The 14,732-nt window shown below is 39.4% G+C and overlaps 2 protein-coding genes across 3 annotated transcripts in view; one reads left to right on the top strand and one right to left on the bottom strand.

Annotated features, from left to right (window-relative positions):
* capn1 (calpain 1) overlaps nucleotides 1-8,619 on the top strand; it is a 33,306-nt gene extending 24,687 nt beyond the window's left edge. For both annotated transcript variants that reach the window (XM_034230378.1, XM_034230379.1), the window contains 16 exons: nucleotides 1,195-1,278; nucleotides 2,136-2,221; nucleotides 3,070-3,144; nucleotides 3,649-3,809; nucleotides 4,081-4,241; nucleotides 4,557-4,568; nucleotides 4,655-4,866; nucleotides 5,627-5,666; nucleotides 5,748-5,813; nucleotides 5,893-5,950; nucleotides 6,067-6,131; nucleotides 6,401-6,469; nucleotides 6,644-6,722; nucleotides 6,905-7,021; nucleotides 7,585-7,643; nucleotides 7,760-8,619. In XM_034230378.1, coding sequence (XP_034086269.1) covers nucleotides 1,195-1,278; nucleotides 2,136-2,221; nucleotides 3,070-3,144; nucleotides 3,649-3,809; nucleotides 4,081-4,241; nucleotides 4,557-4,568; nucleotides 4,655-4,866; nucleotides 5,627-5,666; nucleotides 5,748-5,813; nucleotides 5,893-5,950; nucleotides 6,067-6,131; nucleotides 6,401-6,469; nucleotides 6,644-6,722; nucleotides 6,905-7,021; nucleotides 7,585-7,643; nucleotides 7,760-7,786 — 1,371 coding nt within the window. In that variant the 3' untranslated portion in view covers nucleotides 7,787-8,619. The remainder of the gene's footprint in view (nucleotides 1-1,194; nucleotides 1,279-2,135; nucleotides 2,222-3,069; nucleotides 3,145-3,648; nucleotides 3,810-4,080; nucleotides 4,242-4,556; nucleotides 4,569-4,654; nucleotides 4,867-5,626; nucleotides 5,667-5,747; nucleotides 5,814-5,892; nucleotides 5,951-6,066; nucleotides 6,132-6,400; nucleotides 6,470-6,643; nucleotides 6,723-6,904; nucleotides 7,022-7,584; nucleotides 7,644-7,759) is intronic.
* A 2,272-nt stretch (nucleotides 8,620-10,891) lies between these two features.
* On the bottom strand, nucleotides 10,892-13,720 carry pnp5a (purine nucleoside phosphorylase 5a). The gene is made up of 6 exons (XM_034230407.1): nucleotides 13,474-13,720; nucleotides 12,631-12,800; nucleotides 12,441-12,544; nucleotides 12,159-12,334; nucleotides 11,877-12,067; nucleotides 10,892-11,595 (listed from the first exon to the last, which is right to left on the bottom strand). Exons 1-6 carry the CDS (start codon nucleotides 13,494-13,496, stop codon nucleotides 11,378-11,380), a joined length of 882 nt encoding a protein of 293 aa, XP_034086298.1. The 5' UTR covers nucleotides 13,497-13,720; the 3' UTR covers nucleotides 10,892-11,377.
* Nucleotides 13,721-14,732: the final 1,012 nt, after the last annotated feature.

The following is a 14,732-nucleotide window of genomic DNA, read 5'->3' on the forward strand; positions in this document are numbered from 1 at the left end:
GACAGAAAGTCTTTTTTAACCTCAGTTCCTGAATATTGGTGAATTTAGAAGTAAATGCTGTAAATGTAAATAAATGTAAGAAAAATGTGGTGTTGAGCCAGGAGAGGGCAGCGAAGATATGGAAACCTGTTGTAAAAGCTGATATGAAATCAGCACATTTTTCCGGGACACGGGATGTTTGCAGACAGAGGGGACTGAACTCCGTCTGTCTGATCATTTTCTGTACTTACCATGCCTCCCTGTGCTGCCCAGTCTGGGTAGGGGGGACTGCCATTCCAGGTCATTTTGGAGTAAAAGACCCAATACCAAAGTTTAAAGAGCTTTCTGTACCAGGGATGAGGAAATATAGAGCTCAACAACAACAAATAAAGGCGGTTTATTTGGTTTAACCGCAACAAGGTTTAAAAAATAGGATAGAACATCTAATCTAATGTATTTATTGATTACACTTTTATTTATCACATTACAGAAACACAACCGAACATTCCCCAACATTGGACATATGGCAGATTACAGAATAATGCAACAAAAAAAAAAAGTGTAAAATCAAAAGTGTGCAGATGCTAGAAATTCGTTTAAAGTACAGACCAAGAATATAATTACATTAGCAAATTAACAAATTCAACAAAAATACAATAAAAGCACATCCACAACAGAGCAGAGTACAGCTTACAATTCTCCAAATAGATGTCCTCACAGTAGTTTAGTCTTTTCACTTTAACCGATAGCGAACAGTCTTCTGGATAAATGTTTAAAATACAAAGTTTAGGTTCTAAACGGCACCTTTTACATTTATAGTTTGCATTTTTTACACATTTAAAATTGTAAATATTGAAGAAAAAATATGTAATGACTCCCATTTAGTAAGCTCAACAAATGTGGGATCTATTTATATCAATATATATTTTTTGCATTTAAAAATGAGTTTAAACGCTCATGTATTTAACACTGTTATTGTCTGCGTTGTCTTTGTTTGCTTAAGCAGATCTGCGATGTGTCTGCATGGCACTTACTTAACTGAAAAACATATTAACTAAATAAATGCCCACAGGAAAATCCAAAAAGCTAAAGTGTGTTGACCTTGATAATGAGTTGAATGTGAATGTCTCTAGTCACATGTGGAGCAGCAGTGTGCAGTTCCTCCTGACTGTAAATCACTTTATAGACGTCACTGACCGCGCTGTTTCTCCTCAGATCACCAGCTCTGGGGACAAGGAGGCTGTGACGTTCAAGAAGCTGGTGAAGGGACACGCCTACTCTGTGACCGGTGTGGACGAGGTGAGCGGTTCACAGTCAAATCCAATTCCTCAGCCAAAAGGGCAGCATGGTGACTTTTGCGATGGTCAAGATCCAAAATGTCAGAACTGTAAAGAGTGAGGAAAAAACGTTGGGACTATTTACTTGTAATTCAATTTATTCTTAGCAAATGTTCTTCCTTATAACACACATTGACTTACTCCTTGAAAAACCTTTAAGGATGCTTTTCAAGCAACGTATTAAAAGGATTTAACCATTTATCAGTAGGTCATATATAAGGAAATATTACTTTTGCCGATTTTGACTCTCAAAACTGCTTGATTACAGGAATGCACTGGAGTTTATTCAGTAAAGTTAACTTTGAAAACTGTATTTTTACTTATAAAATCATAGATTGAAACCCTAAATGTATCATGGGTTCATTGCTCTGCCACATTCCCCTTAGTAACGTTTTTATTTATTTTTTTAGTCAATGTATTGAACATGTCAGAAACAAAACATACAACAACAATAATAATATATATTCTTTTTTTTTCTCACTCAAAATAATAATTATAACAAAGTACAAAAAAATAATAATACTAAATAATAATAATTCTCAAATATTCTCTTGTTCATCTCTTATGACATTGTCACATGATAAATGCATCACACTGTAGGTCTTTTATAATCAGTATCATTACGTTCTGTAACTGAAGTTAATTAGTTTCAAATGGCGGAGAGGATAGCTCCATTTGTTAGGGTTTGTTAAACTGTGACATTTAATTTCAGAGTTGCCGACAGTAAGACACAGAAAGACGTGTGCAGGGCGTTTGTGATACGCACTCACCCCAGGTGACCTAAGTAGTGACGAAGTGTAAATGTCTTTGTGCCCTCAGGTCGTCTACAGAGGAAATAAGACCAAGTTGGTTCGCATCAGGAACCCCTGGGGGGAAGTGGAGTGGACCGGAGCGTGGAGCGACAAGTACGATGATTTTTACACTAACTACATCCAATTTAGCATTTAAATGAAGTGTGAAGGTCTTAAATGTTGGAAGAATGTTTTCACCCTGATTAAATCTCTTATATCTTGATAAATACTGAATTTTGTTGTAGTTTTTATAGGCAGTTAAAGAGGATATATAATGGTCATTTTCAGGTTCATACTTAAATTAAGGGTTTCTAATGAAAAACACGTTGTTTTTCTAATATTGTCTGTTTGTATATACCTGTCTTCGCTCCGAGACGCTCCCTTTCAGTGCCTGTCTCTTTTAAGAGCGCCTCCCAAAAAATTCTGCTTATTGGCTTCTCATCTGTCCTTAGGATTTAGAAGAAAAGTCAGACAGAGGGGAGAAATGGTTGGGATTCAATAATATGTATTACAAATACCAAAGGGGGGCTTCTGAAGCTGCCCTAATCCCACCAAAATCACACTGGTGTTAGTTTTCCCTCTCTAGTTTAAGCAAACAAAAGTGTTTTACTCAAAACATTTTAAAGGAGGGTCTTCTAAATCTGGCAGAGCTGGTGTTATGGCTGCCAAATTTGCACCTGTATTTTTGACCAGGATGTTCCTAATCCCACCAAAATTACACTGGTGGTAGTTATATCCCTGCAGTAAGAAAAGCATTCTACCCAATTTCCCCCCTGGCTACCAATATGTCGAATTCACATACTCAAAATGGTGTGAATAACATTTGAAGAAACAACACCACGTTCAGTAACATTTATTTATTTTGCTAAATAATGTTTGGATCTACAGTACCAATGAGGAAAAGTGCTGCCTTAGTTATACAATTCATGAACAGTTCTCTTTTAACTTTGTGAAATCCACAGCTCCAGAGAATGGGACAATGTGGATAGCTCCGTCAGAAGTCGGCTACAAAACCGCAGTGAGGACGGTGAATTCTGGTGAGTGCCTATTACCATCAGTTTACGGCGGCGGCGGCGCAGACTGAAAACTCATCTCTTTCGACTTCACTTCGAGCGATAGAACTATTAACAAAGCACTTATATACTAATAAAGGGCTGGCTTATCTACAGCCAGTTGAGTAGCACTTGAAATGTTTTTGCTCTATGAAACCTGATGTACTTATATGATTCTGTTTTCTTCAAGTTTGTATTGTGTTGGTCGAACGCACTTATTGTAAGTCACTTTGGATAAAAGCGTCAGCTAAATGCAATGCAATGTAATATAATGAAACACACGCATTATCAAACCAAATTTGAATTCAGGGCCTACAGTTGTGTCTTATTGTTGTTTCACACCTGTTTCCCTTTGTCGGTTTGATACGTTGATGCAGAAAACAGTATATGTTGAAATGTCAGTGTTTTCGTCTGTGCTGAGACAAGCTCTTGGACTTTGTGATGGAAAAACAACCCTGTCCTAACAGTAAGTTTGTGTACGTCTGTCAGGATGTCCTTCAGTGACTTCCTGCGTGAGTTCACTCGTCTGGAGCTCTGCAACCTGACGGCTGATGCCCTGCAGACCAGCCAGCCGAAGAAATGGAGCTCGTCTCTGTATCAGGGCGAGTGGAGGAGGGGCAGCACGGCCGGAGGCTGCAGGAACTTCCCAGGTAGGAAGTGTGAGCTAGAAAATGGATGGGAGGAAGGAAGGGAGGAAGGAACCGGAAGTAGAAATAAACAACGAAATGGAAGGATGATATATGATAGAAGATCTGTTTCAAAACACGATCCAGTTTCATTTTCTTTTTCAGTTAGGATCATATGGTGGCGTTATATTCTGTTTCAGAGACACTGAATATCCACAGGAATTTTGGTGGATAAAAAAAACAAAAATACTAACAAACGTTTTGCAATCTGACTTTCCCAACTCCTTCTTCCCAGCAACCTTTTGGCTCAACCCTCAGTTCAAGATTGCTCTGCAGCATCCCGACACTCCCGGCCAATCAGATTGCAGCTTCCTGGTCGGCCTCATGCAGAAGGACCGGAGGAAGAAGAGGCGGGAGGGCAAAGACATGGAGACCATCGGGTTTGCCCTCTACGAGGTAATGTGAAGCCTGACAAGCAGTGCTAAAAACTTCATCGTAAAACCAACAAATGGTCATGTTTTAGACTTTCCCCTTGGAGAACATTAACATAATGCCTGTTTTTAAAACAAAGGAAGCAGAAAAAAGTTAAACGAAGACACTGTTAAAAGCTATCTTTATAACAGATGTTACAATATCATGTTTCAGGATTCAAACTTTCTTCTTTATTTCAGTTTAGCCAGATAATCTCTATTTTGTAGCTTTTCTCATGTATTTTGTAGTTCGTGATATCGTCCATCATAGTAATTATCCCCCTTCCTCCATTCTTTACAGATTCCAAAAGAGGTATGAGTTTCACCTCTTTTCAAAATGTTTTCATCTTTTGATTTTATAGTCTTTATTGAAGGCATACTATTTCCCTCCCCTCTCAGTTTAAGGGCAGCTCAGGCGTCCACTTGAAGCGAGACTTTTTCCTCACCCACGGCTCCAGCGCCCGCTCAGAGCTCTTCGTCAACCTGAGGGAGGTCAGCTCGCGGCTGAGTCTGCCGGCCGGGGAGTACATCATCGTCCCCTCCACCTTCGAGCCGCACAAAGAGGCCGACTTTTGCCTCAGAGTTTTCTCTGAGAAGCCCGCAGACTCCGAGTGAGTGGCTGTGACAGAGTGGGAGGAGGCAGAGAGGATGCTTTGGGCATGATATGAGATTTTGAGGGCGGTGGTGGCGTAGTCGATAGGGGACTTGGCTTGGCGACTGGAAGGTCACCAGTACAAATCCCAGCAAGACCAAGTGCTACCGAGGTGTACCGAGGTGTCCCTGAGCAAGGCACCGTTCCCTACACTGCTCCCCAGGCGCCGTTCAAAATGGCAGCACACTGCTCCTAACACTAGGATGGGTCAAATGCAGAGATACAATTTCCCCACGCGGATTAATAAAGTATATCAATATCAGTTTTTTGGGGGAGAAAATAAGCAGCCATTCTTTAATTCTACAAGATTATTTCCTAGTCAAGTGTACTGTCAATTGTATTAAGTATTATCTTTAGTAAATGTAATGAATACAATACATATGAAGCTAAAAACAACATAGAACCAGAGAAAGAAACAGCTTTTACAATAGAATGGCGTTTGGAGAGCGGAGACCTCCCCCAAGGCCAATGGTGCGTTCAAGTGCTCCTCTGGTGGTCACATTTCACGAGTTGGAAAGTCTGTTTTCCCTCCGTTATTCTAATTGGCTCCATGCTACACCTTCTCACCAAGTTACAAGAACATTGGGCCAGTTTTTTTTTTTAGTATTCCTGTTGACAGACAAATTAAGCTGAAAACATCTCCTTAGCAAAGTAAAAAAAAAATAGTATCTTAAGATAAGCATCTAAGTAACTCTAAATGTTTCTGCTTTCCATGTCAGGGAGCTTGACGATGAAGTAATAGCTGAGCTTCCAACAGAGGTGAGAAGATTTAATAACTTAACATAATTGCTAAAACTGTGTGGAGAGGAACCAAAGTGTACTGAAGTGTTTGTGTTTCAGATCGAGCTGGACGAGAGCCAAATCGATGCCAGCTTCAAGAATCTCTTCAGACAGCTGGCAGGGCCGGTAAGAACGCTTTGACAAATGTTTCAGGGTAAAGCTTTTAGTTATGTTTCAATGTCAATGACTGTCTTTATTTCAACAGGATATGGAGATCAGCCTCAAAGAGCTGCAAACCATATTGAACAGGATCATCGGCAAACGTTAGTAACTGCTGCAATCACCCTGGAAATACAAGCTGGCATCTGATAATATGGAATTATAGTGTGTTATATTTGATATTCTTCTCTCTTTTTGTTTGACTTTCTGATGCAAACAGATAAGGACCTGAAGACAGACGGCTTCACAAAAGAGGCTTGTCGCAGTATGATAAACCTAATGGACGTATCCTTGAAATGGCATCAAAATATCAGCATTAATATTAAAAGGTTCAGAAAAAAATGCTTCATTAAACAAAGGTACTCTCCAAGTTTAGTCCCATTGTTGGACTTGTGATGGACAGTTTGAAATAATTCAATACACTTTTCTTCCTGGTCACAACTTGGTGTCTTGTTGTTTCATGTACTCCTATAGACTTTCCCTTACAATTGGGTGCTTGTGATTTTAAATAATAATTGTTCTCGTACTGGTTGTTCCTTAACTCCTGTGCTCAGACGGACGGCAGTGGGAAGCTCGGCCTGACAGAGTTCCATGTCCTCTGGGAAAAGATTAAGCGATACCTGGTGAGATTTAACCCGGATCAGGCTCAATAATATTTATTCTGCTTCATGGTACCTGCGTCAGCCTGTTGTTTGTTTTGACAACCGATCAGTCAACCATTTTTTTCTCATGTTCTTCCTGTCGGCATGCCTAAATACTAGTTTTTTTCCATTCTCCATTTTCTGTTTCCCTGCCAGACCATCTTCAGGCAGTTTGACCTGGACAAATCAGGAACCATGAGCTCCTATGAGATGAGGATGGCTCTTGAATCTGCAGGTACTGTTCCTTTTCATTTAAATTTAGAACAAATAAGTAGTAACACAAAAGTCAGAAGCAATTTTCACTCTTCTTCACAGGGTTTACGTGTTCCCCTCTGGATCTTCATCTTTTTCTGATGCTTTTGATTATTGTTCTGTAAAACATGGCCTAATTTTTTCTGTTTGGGTTTTCTTCTTTAGGTTTTAAGCTGACCAACCAACTGTTCCAGCTGATCATCCTGCGCTACACGGAGGCCGACATGGCGGTGGACTTTGACAACTTTGTCACCTGTCTGGTCCGACTGGAGACCATGTTCAGTGAGTCCCATGACTGCACCACCTCAATGTCATTAAAGACACATTTTACCTCAATTTACCACAAAAAGTCAAACCAAGATCAAACAATAGCATTTGTAATTGAACCTCCAACGTTAACAATGCTACTTTAATTTGAAATAACTTGTAATGCACAAATAACAGTATTAGGTCGCTAATGTTAGCTATCTATGCTATCCACAAACTGACGTTCACGTTAAGTGCCAACGTTGCTAACAACATTAGCATAGATAGCTAACGTTAACAAAATAAATGTAACGCCTAATTTATAGTTATATTAAAATATTACGATTTTTGGGTCTACGTTACTGTTATTGGTGGCGCTTGTATGGCTCAAACTAATACATACATGCTATTGTAGCCTATTGTTTATTAATGTCCATAATTTAAAAAATAAACATACTGTACATGTATCTGGGTAAAAAACAAAACAACGTATAACATAAAAAAGAAATACAAATGCTTGTGTTGCACTTAAAAAAGAGTATAATAATAGCAAGTTGGTGATAGTAAAATAAGTGTTTTCTCTTTGTTTCTGTCTGCAGAAACCTTTCAGACCATGGACACGGATAGAGATGGTATGATGTCCCTCAACTTCACGCAGGTACGGTCACACACGTGAACATAAACACCACACAAACAATGAAATCTACTCACAATTTCTGTGAATACCTTACAATTAGCATCCCCTAATTTACACGCTCTCTGTGTTCTCTGCAGTGGATTACCCTGACCATGTTTGCCTAGAGACGAGAGGACTCTTCTGTAAATGTTGCACTGCATCCCGCAGCTCCAGGCCCAGTATGTGTGGTTTCAGAAGTGCCTTTTCTCCACCAGTTCTTCCTCTTGCTATCGTGGCGCTCTGATGCTAAAAGACTGTAAATCAATCTTTACAGTGCCTACATTGGAAATGTGCCAAACCTTTATTTGCCACCTGCTTTGCCAACGGAGGGACGCTCAGTTCTTGTAGCCTGACAGTCAACATTGCGGTCACACTGACTGCAGACGGGAACATTTTTAACTATTTTTTTAACTATCCAAACATTTTATTGGAGGCAGAAATAAATATATTGGTTTAATTTCAGTAGGTGGAGAAAAAATATCCCTAATTGTAGTTTGGATAGATTTTTTGTCTAGAAATAAAACATAATATAACAATGTATTTTGTTAAAAGTTACACCCTTATCTTTCAAATGTTATATTCCCATTAAAATGTCTGGTTTGGTTATCCACATCAGCTGTTTTAGTAAACCAAATAAAAGATAATCCAAACTCATGTAGGAAATGAAGCCAAGGAGGTTGAAAAGTAACAAATTGGTTTTCTGTCCATACAGCCCTGAAACTCAACCAAAATGATTATTTTTGCACTTTTTTTTAAATGTATATTAAATGGGATATTTTTTGTCGATTCGTGGTTTCGATTTTAAAAGTGTTTATATCTAAAATGAGCAATCAACAATTACTTAAACATGATTGACACATTATAAGCAAGGGATACTTTAGAGCAGTGGTTCTCAACTGGTCAGGCCTCGGGACCCACTTTTTACTTGGTCAATAAATCGCGACCCAACATTTTGAAGCACTCAAATCTATTCAACAAAAAATCGTGCTGTAATATATACGCTTTTCAGCATACAATATTAATTAAAGTGAAGTACAGTGCATATATCCCTTATATCCCTTCATAGAACTAAAGTATGCTTTTAAAAAGGTTTAATGAGATGATGGAATCAAAGCTGAACTATATAAAAAAGCACACATGCTGAAAACCCAACCCCAGCAGGGGGGTCTGGGGGGATTCTCCCCCAGGAGATTTTTAGAAATACTAACATATAAACTACGCATTCTGGTACACTCTGAGAAGAAAATAAATAAAACTATCACTACCCGACATATTAATATTTTATGCCATTGTTTGTTTTTCACTTTGTTCTGAAGCTGAACTTGCTGCTCCTCACAGAGAGAAGAGCAAAGAGGAGATAGTCTGTGTGACTTACTTTAAATTGTGGGTTAGGGTAGATAGCTCCCATTGTTCTGTGACCTGTTAATCATCAAACCGGGGGTCATATTTCATTACGTGTTCATTTGTATCTGAAGTTGTACCCATGGATGTATAAAGAATAGTTCTACCGCAAAGTTATTCTCCGTGGAGACTTCCGGCAACAATCTTGATTCTGATTGGCCAGAAGACTCGAAAAAACATCAGCAAAGATGTTTTATTGAGAAGATGATCACTACGTGACAGAAGTTTTGAAAGCCGTTTATGGTCTCCGGTACTTCCAGTTCAACGCCTACTGCATGCACAGCGTTAGAAAAAAAAAATGTTAACGATTTTTTTTCTTCACTCACACATCCGCGACCCACTCGAAACGGGACCGCGACCCACTTTTGGGTCGCGACCCATCAGTTGAGAACCACTGCTTTAGAGTGGCAGAAGAGGAAATTGAATACCTATAATACAGATTTCTGATTAAATCAATGTATTGAAGTGAAAACAATCCAGTGGCTAGTCCACAAAGAGTTAATGTCCCTGAGGATAATCTGCAAAGGACTCCTCTCAGATTTACATTTTTTAGAAAAACAATTCGAGTTTTCACAATCTTTGTGCCCGATGTGAAGAGCTGCTAAGTGCGCTAGCTTGTTCTCCAGCCAACATATGCATGTGCAGAGTATGTATCTCTACTCTGCATCCGTAGCGATGTCGCCAGCGAGGCACTTTCGTTTACATCTTCTGCTTCACTGGGCCCTGTAGCGCGGAGACAATGTCAGTGTGCTGTATCATAGAGAATGTGTCAAGTTATATTTCTTTAAAAATAATCCTGTTTAGCTTTAAGGCATAATTATGCATGGCACTTTTTACTGAATGTTTTGCAAAATATGACAACAAAATCTTTTATATCATGGTTGGAAATGGATGTTTTAGTGGTTTCAAAAGGGATGTCGGCATTTTTTAATTTTGCCTTTAACGGGAACACGTGAATACTTAGGGTGAAGGTAAACTATTATGCAAGATGCGTGGAGATGTATGCATGCAGTGTGGAATGTCATATATTGTCTGCCTGCCTAGTTTCTGTTTAATGGGAGCAAGTGTTTTATATGAAGGCTTGTATTCCAAAATAATATGTCACTTTTGGGGAGAAAGTTAAGTGTTTTAAGTATGGAGGATCCACATGTTAAGTGTTTTTACTATCTTATCAACCAGAGTTGTTTCAAATACCAAAATACTTTGTTCTGCCAAATATTTCAGTGCTTTTGTAAGTCGAAGAATTTGAAACATTTAATCAAAAAGTGACAACCAAACCCTTATATTTGATTAATACTTCGACAATGCCAGCATTCCTGTCTTCAGTTTTTGCAGCGTAATGCTTATGTAACATTACCTAACGTTTACACTGGCAACATTCTGGGCCCTTTTGGACCCAATCATCATGCAATACATTGGCTTACTGTGTAGCGTCTCTGTAAAACTTCAATACACACTTTGCAAATAAATGGGATTTTACGAGTCTCTGGTTCGATATCCATTCATTTTTCATATATTAAGTCTGAGTTATGTTATTATATTCGTACACTGAAAAAACTGAATTGTTGACTTTAATTAAATGTTTTATGTCAACAAATTAGGTTAGGCTGTATAAGGTTAGTTGAAAGCAATACTATTAAGTTGAACATAATATTTATGTTTATATGTTATTGCTTTCAACTAACCTAATACAGTTACGTGAGATTTGTTGACATAAAACACTTAATAAAAGTCAGCGGTTTTCAGTTTTTTCAGTTTATTGTGTGATGTGTTAATCAAAGAAAATACGTTTTCCTCTGCACCCCAAAGAACGACACAAGCAAACTCAATTTAGTAATAAATAGTACTTTTTTAGTAACAACATTCATATGAAAAAACACCTTAAAATACTATAAGTCCACTAATGAACACATTTCAACAACATCAAAATAACAGATTTTTGAGCTCATTGTTAAGTTAAATTGCAGACATTTACACAAACTGATCACATATTTTAAGTTAAAACAAATAAGTCTCAAAATGATATAAAATAAACATTTCCTCTGGAGCCGCTCGATAGAGGAATGTAAGACGTCTGTTAAGGCATGAAAACAAAGGCTGTGTGTGTGTTTTGTATTTCTGTTGATATGTAAGTAAGGTTCTCCAAAGGACAATATTATCTTCTTTTGACCTAAGACTAAAAACAGCCTCACTGCTCACTTAAATATTTAACTAAGTTGGATATTTGGTACCATAGCATTAAATATCAACCACTTTAAGTCCCCTTCAGTCACACTGAAAGGTTCAAATCTAGCGTCTGTCTGGCTCGGCGTCTCTTAGGCATAGTTGTTGTTGTGCTCGATCTTTGTCACCATGGTGGACACCAGCCGCTCCAGCTGCTCCGCTCGCTGCTTGCCCGTCTGGAGGACATCCTCGTGGTTGGCCTTCTCTTCGCTGTCGTAGTCCATCACCGCCTTGTTGGTGATCAGCGAGAGGGCGAAGACGCGCATGCCGCAGTGACGCGCGACGATCACCTCAGGGGCTGTGCTCATGCCTGGAGAGGACAGATAAGTATAACATGTTTTAACTACATAGAAACCATGCTATGTTATGTGATGTCTTGCTTTTATCCGCACAAGAAGAAATATTATAGCTAGCTTTACTTTACTTTACTAAGCTTTATAGTTTTGATTTCTCCATATCGGAAAAAATAATTTTAAATGGCCACCGTTTCTACAGCTTTAAAAGCACCAATGCTGCCCATGTACTATAACTATAGAAAATTCAGTTTTAGTCGAAAAAAATCCATGTAATAATCCATGAAACACTTCTTACCGACAGCATCAGCGCCCATTTTGTGCAGCATACGGGCTTCGGCGATGGTCTCGAATGAGGGTCCGCCCAACACGCAGTAGACACCCTCCTTCAGGAAGTCTCCGTAGCCGAGTTCCTGTCCCACATCCATGGCCATCTGCTGCAGATCTCTGTCGTAGGCGTCGGACATGCAGGGGAAACGCACTCCAAACCTGCGCGAAGAGGAACAAATGGAAGGTTTAGAATCGGGCAAAGACCATAGTGATACTGTTGAATGTCTGAAAGGCAGTCAGGACTTCCTACCTCTCGTCGTTGAGTCCGGCCAGCGGGTTGTTGCCAGCGAAGCCCGGCATGTTGAGGTGGTCTCTGATGATCATGATGTCTCCAACCTTAAAGTCCTGATTGAGGCCTCCGGCTGCGTTGGTCAGCATCACCGTCTCCACACCGATCAGCTTGAAGATGCGTATGGGCAGCGTGATCTGGAAACACACACATGAATGTTATACAACCAGAAGGGACTTGGGTTTAAAGGATCTTTCACCATCTTTATAGGTTTCATGGGATTATTTTCTTCAGCACACACACCTTCTGGATTGGGTAGCCCTCGTACAAGTGGAAGCGCCCCTGCATGCAAACGCATGGCCGCCCCTTCAAGGTGCCGAACACCAGCCGGCCTGCATGTCCGTGCACTGCAGGAAGAAAAAACATTCACTTAGTTTGAACGCCAAATGGGGAACCAATTTGTTTCTGAGGTGTTTGTTGTAGCTGAACTCACCGGTGCTTTGTGGGAAGTTGGGGATGTCCTTGTAGTTGAAGACGACCTGGTCCTTTAACATGTCAGCCAGCCCTCCCATCCCAGAGCCACACACGATGGCAATCGTGGGCCGCACATCGGTCTGGGCCAGCAGCCAATCAGCAGTGGCCTTGCAGTCCTCGTAGCTCCAGCTGGATGACACAAAAATAAACTCTAAGGTCAGTTTGACTGCAAACACCATCTTTTGTTCCACCGAGCTTGACCTTCTGATTCATTTAGTATCATGTGATGTGATCATTATAATCAGATTACCGGATTTTCTTGGCAGCAAGCCTGATCTGAGAACGGCTACTAATAAGGATGTGTTTGAAGAGATGCACACACACACATTCCTGCAGTCACAGGCTGTATCACCTTTTATACAATGAAATGGCAACACGCACAATCTTTTTTTGCTTGCTTATTTGATAACTATCGCTGATTCCTTTAATTCTACAGTTTGTGTAATACCTTTCATATGACAAGCTGTTTCTACACAATCCCAAGCATGATTCACGAGACTGTGCTATTAATAAATTACTCTGATACTGAACCTACTATGAACACCACTACCAAATAATATTGATATCATTTTTGGCCTAACGAGTACAAGTGATACAAAGTGTAAAGCAACACTTTATGGACTCCTTCAGGACAAATATTACGATTTCTTCTTTAAACAGTTGCTGTCCAGAGAGCACGTGTTTGATTTGTTTTGGTTCTGTTCCAAACCGGTATATATCTTTGCCGACAGCCCCATGAAGGGGCCATGTGTTCAGCAGCATTGGAAACAAAATGCTGTAAATTGTACAAAAGTGTACTCACCCTTTGTTTGACTCTGGAAACATTGCAGAAGATTGAAAAAGTGTCAGATGAGGGAAGAAACAATTGTAAATGTGCCCTTTTTTAAGCACAGAAAATCAAATTCCAAAGCGGCAAAAACTTAGATTCAGAGCCCTGCTGTTCAGAATGTAAAAAAATAGGAAAGACAAAAACGTTTTATAAAAAGAGTTTTTGTGGTTCGGAGTCCTGTTGTAGTCTCGAGTTCTTCTCACTTGTCTGTGGAGAAAAGGCGCAGTCACTGGGTTTATTATAGGCACAGTCCCCCCCCCCCCCCCCCCCCCCTCCCCCACACCCACACCCTGCTGCTCAAAGTGACGCATGTGAATGCTGCATCCTCATTGGCTGTGGACACACACCTTCAAAACAGAGTGCAATTTAGAAGACGACATGTATGGGTCTGTTATTCTCAAAAGCCCTCAATACAGTCCCCTCATTGTTCTCAGCATCCTCTACAACCATTGTCAACAGGAACTGATTCCAACATACATTCATCAATGATCAATCAGCTTTTTATAGGTACATTCCTATATATAATATGCATTTTCAGCATGACTACCATTTGTTTTTGAATATCACGTGAGTTATGTGTCCTTGTGATGTTCTATGAGATGTGTCAACACACTTTTACTTTAGTCAACTAGTCACCGAGTTTGAGCAACTTAATTAAGTATTGTATGCAACCTATTTTACTTTGTACAAGTATTGTACTTTAATCTTACATTTGTCTGACATTTCAGGTATTTTTGCAGATGGATACATCTGATGCAATGAACAATATAGGATGCAATATTGAAGATTAAAGGAACACTTCACCCACATAGTGTCCACTTTTATATAAATTACTGTTATCTTTAATTATTATAGGAAATTCTTTGTAGGAACTCTTATACAAGTAGTGCATGTAATCCAGGTCTAATTTATCCAGTTGCATGCTCACTTCTTCACAATATCCCTAAGCGCTTCGGGATTTATCTTGGCAGATGAGAAGCGCTATATACATTCAATTTATTATTATAATTTACTTTTTTAAATACTTTGGGAAGCAGGCCTTAGCAAGCGTTTGACTTTTTCTCAGTTTTTCACTCTTCATTCAACGTGGTATGCGATTTAAAACAGAGTTTCCTGTGAGTAATCGATGGACATTTTGTGAGTAAAGTATTTCTCCCAATACATTTCTTTACATTAAACATCTCAACATGCACAGATAATAGTGATAAAACTCAACAGGAAATGATTGCCAC

Source organism: Gymnodraco acuticeps, unplaced genomic scaffold (assembly GCF_902827175.1).
Source record: "Gymnodraco acuticeps unplaced genomic scaffold, fGymAcu1.1, whole genome shotgun sequence".
Classification (NCBI taxonomy): Eukaryota; Metazoa; Chordata; class Actinopteri; order Perciformes; family Bathydraconidae; genus Gymnodraco; species Gymnodraco acuticeps.

Bases quoted from the DNA above. Each gene is read 5' to 3' on its own strand.
- pnp5a (XM_034230407.1), bottom strand. From the start codon at position 13,496: ATGTTTCCAGAGTCAAACAAAGG. The intron at 12,801-13,473 runs GTGAGTACACTT...TGTGTCATCCAG, and splicing joins TTTCCAGAGTCAAACAAAGG to CTGGAGCTACGAGGACTGCA. The intron at 11,596-11,876 runs GTAAGAAGTGTT...TGTCCTCTCCAG, and splicing joins AATGGGCGCTGATGCTGTCG to GCATGAGCACAGCCCCTGAG.